The 18,784-nt window shown below is 40.6% G+C and overlaps 1 protein-coding gene across 1 annotated transcript in view; it reads left to right on the plus strand.

Moving 5' to 3' along the window:
- Positions 1-18,784, plus strand: part of LOC103372498 (contactin-associated protein-like 2) — a gene marked incomplete at its 3' end in the record, with an annotated part of 115,561 nt that overhangs the window by 30,045 nt on the left and 66,732 nt on the right. The window contains exons 9-10 of the mRNA XM_008302155.1: positions 4,730-4,879; positions 13,323-13,485. Of these exons, the coding sequence (XP_008300377.1) occupies positions 4,730-4,879; positions 13,323-13,485 (313 nt within the window). The remainder of the gene's footprint in view (positions 1-4,729; positions 4,880-13,322; positions 13,486-18,784) is intronic.

Genomic DNA, 18,784 nt, shown 5'->3' on the forward strand with positions numbered 1-18,784 from the left:
GAGAAAAGAATGAAAAAACAAGAATTTATTGATTTATTTTATTGTATTTATTCGATTTTAATATAACAACAGTATAGATTAGTTAGTTCTATATTTAGATTATTTTTTTGTTTGTTTGTTTGTTTTTAAGTGTGCTGCCGTCAGTTAAGGGATTAAGGTATGTATGTTAAGTATTTCTGGTCTCTCACCAAAATACCTGCCATCATCTTCTATATCTCATCCAATTTGTTAGTGGTGAGCCGGAGTTCAGTCTTTGAATTATCCAGCTGTCACCTCCTTCCTCTGCTCCAGCACCACCTCCTCTCTGGTTGTCACTCCGGGAACCAGGGCTGCCATTTCAGCTGTTTGTACTAGAAGCATGAAAGTTAATCACTTCTCTGCTTCTCTTTCAAGATTTTCTAAAATTACCAAGTCTGTGATTTTGTACTTACATACCAGAAATCAGTCTCTCAGCCTCCTCCACCTTTTATTCTTCTTGGGGGCTGCTATGCGCTCTTGGTCGCTTCCAGCTCCGCTGTAATTGCTGTCACTTTGTTTTCCTTGGTTGTCAGTCTGAAATATCATAGCGGTATAGCTGAGGATGAAGGTCCATTGCTGTTGATGTGTTACGTTTGTTTTACTACCAGTCGTCTGTTGTTTTCAGTCTCACAAATATTGCATGTTAAATAAATAGTCATTCAGACAGAAATTATTTAGAAATTGTTGTTGGGTTTAATGGATTAATATTTAAATTGTTGCCAAGAAAGTCTATATAGTGAAATTCAACTTTAACTTAACTTATTAAATGCACATTACACAAATTAGATTAACTTTAGCTAGCTTTAACCCAATATACAGTCGAACAGTTAGATGATTAATTGATCAACAGAAAGTTATTGCACAAATATTTGCAGTTTTTCAGAAAAAGCCCCAAGATTTAACTTTAAATGTCTCACATTCAAATGTCTATGTTTGCGGTTGTGGCTTTTGGACCAGTTGCTCCAGATAGAACAAGAAACATAAGTACGTCAACATTGGCTTTAAAAAGTTGTAATTGACACTCTCACTATTTTCTTACATTGTATAGACTGATTAGGCAAGAACATACAGTACCTGGCAGACTAAACTAAAGCTTTTCTTTGGTCTGTTTCTCCAGACCAACCACTTTGTCGCTCCAGGTTTGCAGCTCAGTCCTGGAATTCCTCACTTCCACGTCTCTCATGTGCTCCTAACTTCCCCCAGATATCATCCCTCTTTAGGACCCTTGTCTGTAAATCTTTGTAGGCTCCTTCACTCTCTCATTGTAGTCACATCCTAGACAAATAGAACCGCAACACCAGCAGCAAAGGACCCCTGAGATGAGATGTTAGTGTGCATGTAGCCTCACCTGAAAACAAGGGGTATAACTTCCATTTTGGGGCATGACTGCACACCATAAAGCCTTCAATCACTGTCTACAAAAAAAAAAAAAAAAGTAAATGTTTGTTGTCATTTCTTTGCAGGTGATGCCCTTTAAAAATCAGTACATGAAAGCGAAACCAAAAATGTGTTGGACAGTTACACGTCCATCATTCAGGTGGAGGTGAATCGCCTCTGTTCGTGGAGGCTGATTTTTTGGCATCCTGACCATGGGTCATCTGGTTCTTTTCCTGCCCTGCTTGAAATCAGCAGCACACTTCTTTACAGCTGAATAGCAAGAAGAGTCCTCACCAAGTGTGTTAACCATGTCTGTGGATTTTGGTGACGGTCATACTAGATACTTGGTAACAGCTCTGCCTTCCTTTTTGTCCATTTTTTTTTTTTGGTTTCCCTTTCACCTATTGATTTTCAAAGGGCACCACCTGCCAAGAAAACATCTGAGTTTTTGTGGACGCTGATATGAGACTTTATAGTAGCAAGTTACCCCAAAAAATAGGAGTTACAACCCTTGTTTAGAGTGAGGCTGAGAACTTTTAAAAGTACCATCATACTCTAAATAATCTTTTTCCCAGTGGCCACAAATGTGGTCAGAGGTGACTTTCTCGTATTTGAGTTGGCGTAAGTGGGTTGTTACTGAGCATGCTTAGGAAGATGCAGCGTTTACAGCTGCTTACGCAAAAATCTTTTTCTTTTTTCTTTTTCTTTTTCAGAATGACTCCCACACTAACACAGCAGAGAATTGTTTCAAGATGTGTTTTCTCTTCAAGATTACCGTGCCTATACAGACGGTGTCTCGTGTACTGAGAGTCGCCGAGTACAGTATACACACACCTTTATGATGTGCATTGATTTTATTCCTGTGTTGACATAGACAGTGAGTGGTACATCAGATGACAGCGTCCTTGGATGAAATTGAAAACTAAACGGTTTTATGTAACCTTAAGAGCTGTTTTGTCCTTTCAGAAAAGACCAAGCTGGAGGCGCCAAAGTATGATGAGCAGAATGTTACACATCAAGTACTCAGAGATTCTACAGTAATCTAATTAAGTTTTCAGATGTTTCACTGTGTTGTTTTCAGTTGGTGTGACTTTTTTTTTTTTCATCGGTTGAGTTTTACTTTTGTGAAATGCTGCAAATTAACTCACGGTTCAATACTTTTTTTTTTATAGAAAATCAAAAACATAACAAAACACCTGGTCACCTTGTTATCAGCCTCCTGCATATGAACTCCATAGCAAGTCAGTCTTATCTAGTTAAATCTCCTTCTTCTGCTCTCCTTATCTATGACAGGCATGTGCATGTTTTGAGGTTGCATGTTTGCTGAATGTGACAGTCGGATAGAAAAAGACACGTATTTGAGAATCCCTTGTGTCTGCTTGCGCACATGTTCTGCGCGACGGTTCAGTAACGCGACTATCACTGATCGGCTCATCATTCAAAGCTATTGCAGGTGATGTAAAACAGATGAGGGGACACGAGGTTATATAGTATCTATTTTCCATTACATTGAAGAGGTTATACAGAGCAGAGAGCCTGCTGGTGATTACATCAAACCAATATACAGGCAGAAATGTGACTGTCAGCAAAGGTCGTTCTCTACAAGAACTCACTTTTTTTTTTTTTTTTATTCAGACAAAACATGCATCTTTGTGATCTTTCAAGTACAACTAAAACCCATTTTTCAACATTTCCATTGCATTTTTCTCTCCTGGCGAGTGGAAAATCTTGGGCTGTGCTGTGTGTGTGTGTGTGTAAATGTGCCAAAGTGGTCCCACCTCTCAGCAAGTAGCCATCTTGGCCTTTAATCTCTTTGGCCGTCACACACACACACACACATGTGCGCACAGTCACCCCGCTGATGGAGATTAATTAGTGCAGACTCCCTGCAGATATAAAAGTCGGGGTCTTCAAATGCATTCTGGGAAGAAGTAAACAATGCACACCGAAACTGCCACACACAAACCGAACGTGCTCTTATGATTCAAACGTATCGACACGCGTGGCATGTAAAGCTACACGCGTATTGACGTGCATGCAGATCCATGCGTGCGCTCTGCCGAGACTGATTTGCACATGACCGCACCTTGAACTTCGCTACGGTGTCCGCACTATCGATACGTTACAGCCAGTGAAGCAGTGAGCTAAACCCGATTGAAAAAGACAGGCACTGCAGCAGATGGCTACAAAAGGGGAGAAGTAGAATACAAGGGGGGGGGGGTGTTAAATGCAGAGTTTCAAGAAGGGAAAATAAAGACAGAGAGAGGGAGGAATCAGGGACAGAGACGAAGGCAAGAAGGGAGGGATGAATAGAGATTGGAGTCAGTAAGAGGTGATGTATAGAGGAGAGGGCGATGAGAGTGAGCTGGCTTCTCTCTCAGCTCCAGTAGTAATGTCCCTTTCCAAAACATCACTCATATTTAATGGAGCACGGCTACAAGGGAAGAGAGGAGAAAAAGGAGAGCACAAAAAAACTTGCATGCGCGAAACACGCGCGCGCGCACGACGTTGACATATGCAGACGACGCAACACATTACAGACTTGTACACTTGCGCAAAGTGCTCGAAGTCGCGAGCTCATAGAGAACACACACTCACTACCTGGGTACTCAGACGGAAACAGGGGTTCTCTGAGAGTTAATGGAGTCGAGACGCAGGAGGCCTTGAGACTCGAAACTGCACTCGGCGAGGAAAAAGAAAGGGGGGAGGCAAGAGGAAGAGAACAAAAGAGGAGGGAAGAAGAATTGAGGGTCATTGGCATACATATGTGACTGCTCAAGAAGTGAGGGAAAAATTTGATCGAGGCACCAAGACGATCCTCAGCCGAGCACATCTTAACTCTGTTGGAGTCGCACTCAGCGGGCAACGCAGGAGTGCCATCATTGTGGCGAGAGCGAAAAAAAAAAATTGCTGTGTGACAAAGTAGAAGGTAAACAGAGAGAGATAGCCACACTTCACAGAAATAAATTTTATTTCCTAGTTTCACCACCCACATACCTCTCGCCTATGATGAGTCACCCAGTGTCTGTGTGTTAAATCCCAGCCAGGGTCTTAACATGCTCCTATACCCTCTTATAACAAAGTTAATTTGAGGTCAAAAGGAGGTAGCATGAGGGCTCTGGATTTGGGTTCCAGTTTTTCTGGAGGCGTGGGTTCAAATCCCACCACTGTCATTATGTGGGTAGGAGGCTTTGAGCTACAACTCCAAAGGTCAGGAGTTCAAGTTCATCCACTTAAACCTATCTGCTCCTCGGTGTGGTGCAACCCTTTGCAGGATCAATAGAGTATAGAATTTTTTCTTTTTTTTAATCCCCCCCCTCTTCCTATCTTCCAGGTTCGGGCCTCAATGACGGCCAGTGGCACGCCATACGTTTGGTCGCCAAGGAGAACTTCGCCATGCTGACGATAGACGGCGAGGAGGTGTCCGCCGTGCGCTCCACCTCACCTCTCGCCGTCACCACGGGAGGGACCTATCACCTGGGAGGTAGGAGTCACGCCATCAACAACACACTCTTCACTTCCACCCTCTTTCCCCATCATCACATTTCTTGACAGCGGCCATCTGGGAAGCGTCGGAGTATAAGATGCTCAGGGCAGCAAGAACGCTTTGGCACAAATCCAGGTTGGATTTCAGTAAACATCCGCTCCCTGTTTGATCATTTCCATAAAATCCTGCGTACTTTTAAACAAGTTAGACGACTTTTTTGTGGCTAATTGCATATCTATGTTTAATTAAAGGGGCCGAGGACACAGAAGTCTTAATATATTTATGCAAAAACAGTGTTTTTAGACTAAATCTGTCTTCATATCGTTTTTCTTGCTTGAAAGCTATACCCCAGTGGGGCAGAGTTAAGGAAGTTGCCCACTTAGCAAGACAGACACAACAAGACCACCAGATACTGATGGGATCACATACTGATAACACATGCAGCCGCCTCAATCTGTCTGAATTAGGAAGACGCCAGGTTAATGATGCCAGACACCGCTGTCCGTCTGTTGGAAGATGGTCCGTATCTAAGTGTGCACGTGTTGCCGTGTGTGTGTGTGTGTGTGTTGTGTGCATGCGTGCATGTGTGTGTGTGTGTGGGCACCTGTATGAAATTACAGTAACTGAGAGAGATAGTCTGGCTCTGATAACTCCATCAGGCCTCCGTCCCTCTCTCTCTATCTGAGCACTATCTCCTCCATCAAGCAAAACCATTTCCCCAGGCCAGTCAATAAGGATCAGAGCACCTCTCTCTCTCTCACACACACACACACACACGTCCAGGTTCTTTTATTTTGTTGTCTATTTTAATTTACTCCTTGCTGGTGTTGAGTGAATCCCCCTAAAGTCCATAATGACTCTCTACTTTTTATTTATGAAATCAAAGTTTGTGAGGCCTTGATATGCTAATAGGATTTCAGTCTAGAACCTGCTACATCTTTTTTAAGGACTTAAAAGGATTTTTTTTTCTTATTCTTATTCTTTTAAATCTAAGATGCAGCAGCATCATTACATTTAAAGCTCTATTTTTTATATACTATTTCTGTCTAGTTTACCCCCATCTCTCTCTCGCTCTCTTTCAATTGCTTGTCTATCTTTTCTGGTATCTCCTCTCCTCTTTCTTCTTGTCCTCTAGTCTCCACTTAGATCCAATTGGTGATTTACCGATTTTAGTAAGCTGAGTTGCGAATCAATAGTGACGAAGAGGAGAGTATCTCTGTAATGTCTTTACTCCTTGAACAGGCCAGAGGAGACAGACAGATGAAGGAGAAGTGAAACAGAAGAGAAAGCAGACAAAGCCCAGCGAAGATAAGAAACGATAAAGAGATGAAGAGAAAGAAGGAAATCTAAATGTTAGTACATGGGCTTTGATGGGAGCTAGTAGTAGGCTGACATGTATAATACATGACCTTACAGGTTGCATATACGCAGTTATGTTCACTCACATACTGGATATGCACTCACACACTTATGAATCGCTACAATTCAGAAAAATACAGCTATGTTTTTTTTTTCAGTGTTTCCCCACCCCACCCCCCGACTGAAAGAGGTAGTGTTCGGGCTGAATTGGCAGCAGCTGTGACTGGGGTTTTACTCGTTAATTTTACATGACATAATGAATGCTGAGGAGCAGGGAGCCTGGTGGTAAACACAAGCTTGAAGGCTGCAGGGGATACAAAACTGTTGATTATTTCTGTGGCAAGGAGTACAAAGTGATATTTAGGCCACCGTTTCACAGGCTAGGGAAGAAGTTTTTTAGGAAGATGCTTTTGGAACAGTTTCAACCGTTTCATTCTTCGTCCAGACTCGAATTCTCTTTCACAGGAAAGCTTTCTGTACTGTTGTGGGTTGTTTTTTAGCCCTTTTTCTTTAATTATTGAATTCTAAAGGAAACTTTCTCGTGGTTACGTTCGGTTGATATGAATAGAAAGATTCAAATCATGCATGCTCTTAAATTTTATGACCCAGATTGATTTATTTTTCTCTTGCCATTCAATGCATCGTCTACCCAACAACGTAGATTTATGATGTAGGCCTCAAGTCATCTAAATCTGTGGGTGTTTTTGTGCCCGTGCCTGTGAAGCTGTATGAACTCCACACAGAAATACATTAAGCTCAAACTCAGACGGAATATCTCGAACATTTATTCAAAACACTCCACCTCAACACATTCTGAGGCTAATTTCCATCCCTGAACAGAGGTAGCCGAATAATATAGTGAGTGTACAAAAGATAGTTTAGCCTTTTGGCTTGCCCTCAATTACTCTCTCTGATCGCTCAGCTTGATGAGTCAAAGAGGCCAAGCGCATTAAGCTGTCCTAAAGCTCTCTAACAGTATTCCATCAGCACTTTCTCCGTGACTGAGACCGTTCTATCAACGTGTCGCAATTAGCAAAAACGAAAAAAAAAAACACTCAGTCTCATGAACAATCCGTGTTTCTTTAACGGGACAAGACTCAAGATAATTGGCGCGACTAATTTATGTTGGTGCAGTCATCCAGGTAGCCATCTGCTTCGAATCACATGGCTTTAAGGCATCAATCTGCTGTGTTTTCATTGGCAACAGTTGTTGATCGGTGACCACGGACTGAACCAGACTTAGTTGTTAAAGTAACGCTGGACTCGACAACGCAGCTCGGCTGGAATGTTCTCGAAACAGAGAACCTTAATACCAGCGAGGGTTTGCTCGTCAAACAAAAAAAAAGCGCTGCAGCGATAAGAACATGTCCGCTGCCATTTCTGTCTTGTTTTAGATCATCTAGTTCTAGTGCTTTCCGTGAACTTATATAATTTGGGCTTCATGAAAAATAAATTCAGGAGATGGAAAATGCTAGTAATTTCACTTGAATATAATCATGGCATTTGCTTTGATAGGGTGAGTGCCACTATAGAAACGCTGCTTGGATGTCAGAGGAAAGATGGTTTAAGTGTCTGTCTGCTTCCAAGTCGTCATTTTATGAAATTAGTGTTTATTTAATGTGGTCAACTGCTACATTAAACCAAATAAGGTTGAGTTATTAATATACTGAAGCTTGGCTGTTACACATATGCTATGATGTACATACAGTATGATTCATGCAAAGTCTGATACACAATGTTTTCCTTGACCTGCAGAGTATGATATGATTAAAGTGAGAAAAGATCGGTAGACCTCAGTGATGAGTCATTTCCTATAAAGGGTTTCAGGCAAACCTTTGGCCCCCATTATATAAAAAGATTGCTGACACAGAAGCATTATGTGGGATAATTAGCAGTCTGTGTCTAATCAAATAAAAAAGAAAAAAAGCCAGTGTGAATTTGAATAACGCGAGCAGTGATCTCACCTTTAATCCACCTTTAAAGTGGACAGAACACTTGAGTTATACATTTCCGTTTTCAAAATTCTACGTTTAAAGTCAGAATTATTGCTTTTATTTCTCATAAATCTGAGAGAAAAGTTGTTGGAGAAAGATCCAGCTGACTTCTTTGGAGAAGAAAAATAAGGTCAGAATTCTAAAAACAAAGACGACTTCAATAAATATTTCACGGTGGCCCTAATCCTGAATGTGCCTCCATTAAATTTGAAATGCAGAAAACAGAAAGAGGATCGTGCAGTTAGATCACATGCCTGGCTTGAAAAATAAAAATAAAAACAAGGCAGCTACTTTTGTCTGTCCCACTAATGATGATCACATCTGAGCCGAGGCATTTTTTGCAAATACGACACAATACTACAGGCTCCCTTCGTACAGCAGTTAATGATTTGAGTGCATGAATATTCTTTTTAATTAAAAAGGAAATTTGTTAAGCATTTTTTGAAAATACAACAGAACCTCATAATGCTTTTACCATTAAAATTACACTGATGTGTCATCTGACGACAAGCATACAGACATAAAAATGTTTTCTAATTAATGCCCTAATTCACTTAATAGGTTACCTAATTTGCATAAGTGGTTATGTTTAATGTATTTTAATGACTGTGATGGGACATTATGCAGATTAAGCACCCAAGACTTTACAGGCTATGCAAATTATGCACCTACAACATGTTCCTTTATTTACTTTTCTTCCTAAATTCTGTCAACCCTTCTTTGTTTTGTATGTAGAGTTTTTAATTGCTACCAATTCTCATACAAGTTTTAGTAAAAGGGGAAAAGTAATGGTAGACAGATGTTAAATGAAATGTGACACATGCATTGTTTTTCATTGAAATTGTGTTTTCACTGTCTACTTCTGGGACGAGTGGCACTGAAGTGACCAGTCGAGAACGCTGCTGTAGATGTAATAGCCTTTTCGGATTCTGTGGAATTAAAATTCATGAGGCACTTTTTCAACCCAAGGTTACAGGGTTACAAGATATTTTACTATAGATGTCAGCAGGAGAAAACGACTGGGCTCTCAGCCTCTGTAATCTCACCCTCAACCTTGGGCACGTCTTAATTTTATTCTTCTCGTCTGTTTTCTTTCCCCCCCCCGTCTGTGCTTCATTTCCTTCATTCTTTCAGATTTCTTTGATTTTCTTCTTTCATGGCCCTCATCTTCTTTCCTTTCCCTTTCATCGCACCCTCTTTAACCCGGTCAACCTCCTTCTTTTGCCCCCCCTCTCTCATCTCCACTCCTCTATCCTTTGAGCGCCTGCTTTTAGAAGCAGTCTCCTGAACCCAAAGCCTATTTTACGGGGAGTAGTTTTTCACTCCTGACGCCGCGCTTAGAGAAATTAGTAAGTGACTGACACAAGGCATCCACAAATTGAATTTCTCAAGAGGCAAGACGGGCGGACGCGCACACAAACACGGACGTGCACGTACGCACGGCGATAAAGTCGTGCTCTTTTCTCTGCAGGAACAGGCGACAAATGGATACTCTAATGAGAGACTAGTCAATTATGGGACATTCCAGCCTTAAGCATTCTGGTGTGCGATAACTCTGGGAAGAAAAAAAAATAAAAAAGAGTTTGCAGTGTTTTCTATATTAGTTTGGCAGTCTCCACACTCCCTTACCAATTTTATAACACTGACTTGCTCCAAACAGTGTCACAGCAACTCTTTTTTTTTCATAATTTTGGAAATGTCATGTCTTCTCTTGCATTTTATTTGCAAGAATAAATGAAATATAATGACTTCAAATTCTGCAGTATTTGTCTCAAACTTTGCCTTTCCATTACAAGTATACTACAATGATGCAGTAGTTTTTTTTGACCTTTTGAAATCCAGTCTTTTAGTGCTCCAATGGTTTTATTTGGTCACTCTGATGTCGACAGCTTTTCACATTTTTTTCACCTACCTGCAAAAAAAACATTTTTTCTAACATAATATATGCGATTAAGTTAGTAATGCTTGTAATATATAGCACATTTTCAGTCATGCGTCTACATGCTGTCACCTCTTCCTCTTCATCTTAAAGTTTGTGATGAATTAGACATGAGACTCTGACACCTGCATTTATCAAAGAGCAGCCCATGCTGTCTGTATACGCGCCTTGGGGTTGGGAAGGGTTGGCTAAGTGCATACAGGCTTGTTTATAGGCACATCTGCCATGGCAGGTCGGGTACATATTGTCCCTGACATGAGAGCAGTGGTAATGTTTGCCATGCATGCATGTCATGTTTGTTTCATGGTGCTGTTTTTATTTATTTGTTTTAGGGTTGTTTTTTGTGGTTTTTTTATACAGTTACGAGAAATAGCTTAGGGAGAAATTGCAGCAGGTGGTCAGCAGATAAGCACATTTTTTTCCTGGAGTGAATTTTCAGTTTTGTTGGGAATCTACATACTGTTTTTGGCAACTGTTTTTGTCTCTTCTGAATATGCTGTAGAGCTACATCCTCAGAATATTTGTTTAATAATTTACCTCTGAGCAGTTTGGCAGGTTTCCAGCCTGCCTCCTCTGGAAGCAGACGCATCCCTCTAAATGTGTTGGGATGTGGAAACATAGCCGGAGTGCCAGCCGTGTGCAGGTAGAGGAGGGCTGGTGCCGGTCCTCCAAGTGTGTATTGTGAGGGAAGCTCCTTGAGCACAACAGGGGAGCTGAGATAGAATACCAGCAAGACTGCAGGGGATTACTGCTGCTGTCCCGCATCCTGACGGGTTATCAAAATCTGAATCACAATTACTTGAGTAATCCCGCAGGGAAATTGTTTTGTAACGTTTGCTCAAATAGGTGAAACTTGTAAATTTTTACGAGAACACAAGAAATACAAGACAAAACAAGAATACAAGGAAACACTGGGGTGCATTGTCTGGAGTCTTGCGGTGACAGAGTGGATGACGTCAGCCGTGGCTGCCAGGACGTAAACAACAACCAAGGTGAAGGTGGGATGTGAAAATTCATGAAGTGTGGACCCAGAGTGAACAGTTCACAATGTGGTCTGCAGACATGTTCTGTCATGCTAATGTGACCACAGTGGAACCATTTGCTGTTTATCAAAGCAAAAAGCCATCCACCTCTTTTCTTACCACTTTCAGATTTATTCATGTCTTCCCAAACTGTCTAAAAGCCGTCGATGGTAATGAAGGGATCTGGATTAGTTTCTGTAGCCATGTCTCACAACAGTACACTCATGGAGGTCCCTCTATTCCTCCTTTTGTCCAGCCATCTCACATTGTCCCTGATGACAGTGAGAAGATGCAGCTTATAGCTCATTTTATCCATTAGTTTCTGCTGCCTCAATTCAGGTGTGGGTGTGATGCAAATTAAAACCAAATAATGTTGTTGAAGTCAGAAAAAAAGAGTGAATATTTGTAAAGGTAATCAAAGCAATACAAGAGAGCTGCCCAGGACGGCTACTGTTGTCTCTGTGGGGATTAAATAATTATTTAAATTTTAAACTGTGGATTGCAGATGCAGCTGAGGGATTATGTCGATGGTTTGTTTCACCCAGGTACCACTCTTTTGTTTTGTTCCACTGTTTTAAGGGGAATTTTTGACTCAAGTGAAACGTACCAGTTTCATCTGACATTGAGATGCAAACATACATTTTCAAGTGCATGTCCTAAACCTTCTTTCATGCCATTTATAACGTAAAAACTGCCGACGTTCAGAACACAAACAGGATATCTCGGTGTTAAAACCGTGAAGACTGTCAGCTGGTTTCGTGGATTTGCAGAACCCACCTCCTGTTGGCTTTCGTGGCCTAGCAACATATATCCATCCACCTATTGTTTCATGCATTGCTCCACTTATGCTTCCAAACTGTCAGGAAGGCTACATTTTCTATGCATTCATAAGCTATCCACAGGACACAAAGTGCTGCCAACCAGCTGTACTCTTCTCTGTTTCCCATCTTCTCTCTCCCTTTCCATGTCTCCCTCTCTTGCTTTCTCTGTCTGTCTGTCGCCCACTCCTCTGGAAAGGCAGCAGGCAGGTGTGGCAAGAGATGAGACAGATGGCAAGGATGACAGGAGAAACTTTTGGGGGAGGAAATGAAAATCAGATGTGAAGAAAGGGATGAATCCCACAGAAACGCACACACACACACACACACACGTAAACATATTTTACTTTTCAACTTGGTTTATTTGCTTTGTGTCTGCCCGCCACATAAAAATACAATTATGTTGGTGCACACACAGTGCATATGCCCTCTATAATAAGCCTCTTTGATGCTTTGGCCTTGGGGCTGATGGGCATGCTGGAGAGTGTGACAGCTTATAACATCACAATGATGGAGATGTCATTGAGAGGCAGTGTTTTATGACTGACCTGTGTGCTTGTGGCAGAAATTGCGCTCTAGGTTTTCATCTCCTATAGAAGACACTGCCTATACTGCGTAGATGGACACGCGTACTGTATGCCGTACATCCATGTATTGTACAAAAGTGCATGAGTCCATGTAAATGCATACAGGCCTATCATATATCCATGAACTTGCATTTGTGTAACAGATTAAATGCCCGCACAAACACACACACACGCACGTGATATTATGCGCACAGTTTTGTCCTCGCCTCGTCCCCAATTCAGTCAAGGCCCAGTGCTACCTCTGGACGGGCCATTGACTCCTGTATCTCATAAAGGTACAGTGTATAGTAAAATCTGTATGTCCTCTAGCCTATTGAGGTCTTAGCGCTGGCATTAAGACTAATGGGCCTTGTGGATAAGCTCTAAAACAAGACGACTGATGAAGGTTCATGGCTGTAAAAAAGTGACAATAACCAAGCAGTGGCCAGGTCTGTTGTTTCTCGTCAAGGATAATGTCGTTGTTATTTTTGATGTCTACTTGAACAGAAGGTCTTCTTTTCATGGTGTGATTTAAATCGTGGATCAAAAGAATCCATTGTGTTCTTCCCACACTCTTTCACCTACTTTGCATTATTGTTCAAAGGAGATGCAAATCCTTCCTTTTTTCTGTTCTTTTCATTAAAAAGAACATTTTGTTTTTCATTTCCTACTGTCTAATTGCCAGCAGTAAAAAAAAAAAAAATCTAATAATGTTTACTTTGTGCGTTTGTTTATGTTCCAGGGTATTTTCTGCAGACGATGTTTCCACCTTCCCAGCGTTCGTTTCAGGGCTGCATGCAAGCAATCCTGGTGGATGACCAACCTGCCGATTTGCACGCAGTAGAGAAAGGCATTGTGGGAGCTTTTGAGAACGTCAGCCTGGACATGTGCGCAATTATAGACAGGTAAGAGTGATAATTGCTGCATGCGTGCACATCTATGCAACCATTCATAAAGTAAAGTACACATCTGGGCATATGCGGAGCACACCAACAATGAGTGTCATAAATCAAGTGGTTTCAAATAGGACGAGTCATAAAGCAAACAAGAGTGTTGTGTAGAGTTGTTGAATTCTCATCCAGAGAGTTTTCACTCAGGGCTCCCTTTGCTGTCTGTGTAAGTACACAAGCATGTGTTTGTGTGTGGCCAGTTTTTATGTGCTTGTCATCCTGATAAATGGATATAATTGATGGGGTGGATTCATGGAGTAGGGGGATGTGTGTAAACACAAAAAAATATATATTTCGTTTTGAACTGAAAGAAACAAGTGGGTTTCATTCTTGGAAAACACTGGATGATCTTAATCAAACATCAAAAATGAGCCACACAGTTTTCTATTTCATTGCCAAGGATAAGGGAGCCTGAGATTCTGCACGGCACGTCCCAATGTTGGCTCACTGGAAGCATTCATTACAACTTGTTGACATTTCAATTTATTTCCTTGTCATGGACTAGAGAAACACATTGGGATGGATTTGCCATACATGGAATCAGCCATGCCTTGAGCTCAACTTGAATTTGATTTGTTTACACTGAAACAAATGCCTGTGTGCAAAACATTTAGACTTTGTGGACAAGTTCCACCCTGGCATTTAAAACCTATAGACCTTTGTTAAACACGGGTTCAGTCACGAGCATATGTTAGATATAATGGCAATCTGGTTTCAGGTCACGTTTGTCGATAACCTTCATCGATACCCTTGCCAAGACAAGTAGACACTAAATGCCACTGCTTGATTTAGATCAATTTAGATGGTCTGGTTTGCTGGGATACGTAAGCTTAGCACACAACTTGGGTCAACACTAATACAGATAGACACATCTGACAAATGTGTTTATATCAGAGGTTTCATTCTCGCTCGTATTTTCAAATAATTTTTCTAAAAGTTTTCAGTCCATACAAAAATGCGAACACAGGTAAAAGTTCAATTTTGTTTGGTTATGGTTCAACTTTTTTTTTTTTTTCCTCTATGAGTGAATGCACAATTGATATGTACTAATTGTTTCTGTTGTCAGAGGACTGCAGAGTCCAACAGCTAAAAGGGCAGACGCTGTTTAAAGTTCCTCTCCAGTCATCGATTAAATCCCAAAACACTCCTCTATGTTTATCAAACGTACATATTTCAGTTTCTTTGGTGTTTTTTGCATGTAAATAATCCCTTCCTGGCTTACAATTACTTAGATGCAACTTTAACTTTATCCAACAGAACACATCACTTACGACAGAAACGGTAAAAGTACTCTATGATGCACAGTGGCAAATCATAGTATTGGAATAAACTAGCTGTACATGTTAGAATTGCAAACTTATTCTGAGGTAAAATAAAATTACAAAAAGCTCTGTGTGTGTTACGTTTGAAACCCTGGAAGTCTGAATCATTGATCCAGTGCAGTTTAAAGATGGTAATCCTGATCCATGGCATTGTCTGCTTACTTAGTTCATGATATGTCTTCTAGGATATGATAAAAAAAAACACCATATGGATATGCTAGCAAGGTAAAACACATGATTTCCACAGGAGATAGTTTTCCCTTCAGTCTGGGTAACTGCTACTATCTGACATATACAGCACTATATAGAAGAATGATGATGAAGGTGGCACAGAGTCATTGAAAGCTAGCCTCCTCCACTGCTTTCCATGTCTGAAATAAGAAAATGTTAATTAAATCTGCTTTAATAAATATATGCAATCTTTTTGAACAAACATTTGCAATTTTTTTTTTTTTTTTATAACTTTTTTAAGCCCAGTATATCGTACAGTGAGAGACTGGGCGTTTCAAATTCATCTGCTCTGGACACTTCTCCAGAAAAAAAGTATGTGGGGAGAAAATGTTGTGTCAAGTTTAATCCATCCATCCATTATCTATACACCGCTTAATCCTCACTAGGGTCGCGGGGGGGCTGGAGCCTATCCCAGCTGACTTAGGACGAAGGCAGGGGACACCCTGGACAGGTCACCAGTCCATCACAGGGCCACACTTAGAGACAGACAACCAAGCACACTCACATTCACACCTACGGACAATTTAGAATCACCAATTAACCTCAACATGTTTTTGGACTGTGTGGGAGGAAGCCGGAGAATCCGGGTGTCAAGTTTAATATCAAATCAAATCAAGTTTATTGTCATTTTTCTGTACATACACAGTAGTACAGGCAAGATGAAAGAGCGTTTCTTCAGGATTATTCAACCAGCAGGTTTTGCGGAATGCACGTCTGGGATAAGACACTAAACGCTCACTCTCGCTGTCTCCTGAAGGAGCCGCTGCGTCCATGCGCACCGCCATACGTTGAATACGGCAAACCTCTTCAGGATATAGCCTGACACAAATTGCTCACGAACTAAATTTTGATGAATCCCTTGCTTTTGGGTACATTTTCATGCCTATGTTTAGTTTGTGTATTTTGTTCGTTGTGCCAGGTAAAGCATCAAAAAAATATTATTATTGCAGACTGCAGCGCATTAGTGCCAGTGAAAGTTGCCAGCAGCACACTGACTGTGATGTTCGGAGATCTTTTGAACAAATTCTTGTGAAGACTCTAAGATGTCCGGGTTGCCATACTTGCAGTATTGCTCACCTCTGTTACTTCAAATGTTGTGTATCGGCCCTGCAGTACTGGAGGTGGGCCTTGTTCTGCCATGGAAGATGAATGGGTGCAGTGTTACCATCTAACTAATCAGAATGTCTTTGAAGGCAGTTCAATAGCCCTGTCTGACCTCCTTTTGATCAATGCCGTTCCACTGTGGGATTCTGTTTAGGCTGAGATGGTGGAAGGAACAAAAAAAACACACACAACCTCCCAGACTCATGTGGCTGTGTCCATGCAAATTCCCACAATGTCACTGCTACTCTGTAAGGGGGCCACAACAACCCATGCAGCGGCACATAAAACCGTACACACTCAGGTGTTCTGATCTCTTTGTAGATTTTCTCTTTTTTCTCACACATGGCACAAAGCATATATAACTACTTAAGTGATTGTGATTGTTGGCGCCTGTCAGTCGCAGTCCATTGTGAAATCACAATGACAATTTATCTGCACTTTATGGCCGACTGAAGCTATAATTTGTTATGTAAAGCAGTGTCACTGTGGGAGGACTGTGTTCTGCAGCCTATAGGCACCGACAGGTTAAATTTTGTACATAAGCAATTGCTTCTAAAAGTCATGTATAGTAAAGATTGCAGGGAGATACATGTGCAATTTTATCCAGAGGTTCTTTCTCTGCATCAGTCAGAGTTAAGATATCATCAGAAAAGTGGATGATTATTTTGCAATGGTGTTTTTTTTTCTACTTTGCTCCAACACTCGGTCATGCTAATAAACAGACATCAAAAAGGGTTTCAATTAAAAACTCTCTGCTGTCAGCGAATTCATCACACATCATGTAAACAAGCCCAAAGTCAGCTTCATTGTTACTGTAGGCATGACAACAGTGATCATGATGTCTAGCTCCAGAGATAGAACGCTTCTGTGCTGCTTAACTGCCTGACTCCCAATGTGGCTTAAGAAGAACTCAGCATTTTAACGGACCCCTGCAGCTCTTATGAGTCACTGTTTGTTTTTCCTCCAGCTGGCTTTTCGGTTAACACCACTTTGATTCATTCAAATAAGCAGACTTAGATATTCTAATCACATAACTTGTGCGTGAGTACATGTGTGTAGATGTGGAAAAACAAGCTTTAAGACTGCAGTGCCTCGGGATCCATCCCCACCCGGCCCAAAGCCCAATCAAGCCACAGAACTTTGATGTGCTCGGGATCTGACTTGGCATTCAAATTTCAACAAGAAAAGCACTTATATCTTAACTGCTGTGTGCTTAATACTGTGCATACTCTGTTTTTAAGCATCTATGCAAATGTGGATACTAACTGTGTTGGTAAAATTCTTCCACATTTGTGTTGTCTGTTGTGCCGACTGATAAATTCAATGCGATGCTCTAATGAGCAATAAAAACAGACGTATTCTATGGTCAGTCATTAACTTTCAAAAGGAGCATGTCATACTTGAGCTGGCATGTGTCACAATTTATTTTGCAAGTTTTCTTTTTTTTTCTTTCTACACTTGGCAACCGAAATATTTCAGAAAAAAAAAAGCAACATTTTCAGTTCTAAAAAAAAAAAAAAAAAAAGGTAAAACAAAGAGAAATATTATTCAGCATAAATAAGCAAGTTCATGGCTGCTTTTCTGATTGCTATTTTTACCCAAACAAAATTATTATTATGCTCACTGATGGGATTAAGTGGTTTAAATTCAGACTGCTGGTTTTCTACTACTGAATCAGCTTTCCTCCCCGCCCACCCTTGAAATTCTAGTAATTTTTGTTAGCTAATATATGTGTAGTTTCAGGAGTCGAAGTTCAATGAAATCATGAAACATTCATCAATCCCAGCTCATAAAATCACAATTTTTTTTTTTTTATGAAAAGGAAAGTCCTCTGTGCACTCTCAAAGGAATATTGATGCCTCCCTTGATCAGTACCATATTGCTTTTGAAAGTAACCCCTGCTAGCTAAAGGGACTTCAAATCTCAATGTGGTCAAGGTTTAACACATACAACAGACCTAATGGCCAGTGGCCAGTTTTCCTCTTTAAGATGAGTGTCCCTTTTTTTTTTCAAGTGTAATCTTTTGCAGTGTGAAGCAGTTCATACTGCACCCTGCAATAAATACAAATTCACCATATTGAATCTAGTATTCTTATATAATATAATAATATTGATCCAATTTCATACAAAGGAATGTAGTCACCATGAATCATGCACCATTTTCACAGAAGTGTCATTTTGGTTGCAGTGCTGTAGAGTAGTATTGTCAAAAGATCAAGGACGATGTAAGATTTACTTAAAACTTAAAGTAACAAAACAATACAAGAAAATGGGAAATCTGAACAAAGGATCAATTCATCTACATTCTGATTTAAAAAGAAAAGGATGACTGAAACTAACTAAAAGAACAAACCTGATATAGTTTGTCCTGCAATGTTACAATAACACTGGTTCAATTATAGCAAGATGCTCAAATGATACATTGAAATAAGGGAGGAAATGTAAGGAGACAAGTGATCGGAGAGTAGGGTTTTCACCTACTTTATCAAAGTCACACTTATGTACTAATTTGCAGAAGTTTTTGTCTGTTTTAAGGTTTTACCATACGTTGTCCCTGATATCAGAAGTTTTGCACTAAGGAATGATGGACATGTATT

This window comes from Stegastes partitus, unplaced genomic scaffold (genome assembly GCF_000690725.1).
Source record: "Stegastes partitus isolate 25-593 unplaced genomic scaffold, Stegastes_partitus-1.0.2 Scaffold1767, whole genome shotgun sequence".
Taxonomy (NCBI): domain Eukaryota; kingdom Metazoa; phylum Chordata; class Actinopteri; family Pomacentridae; genus Stegastes; species Stegastes partitus.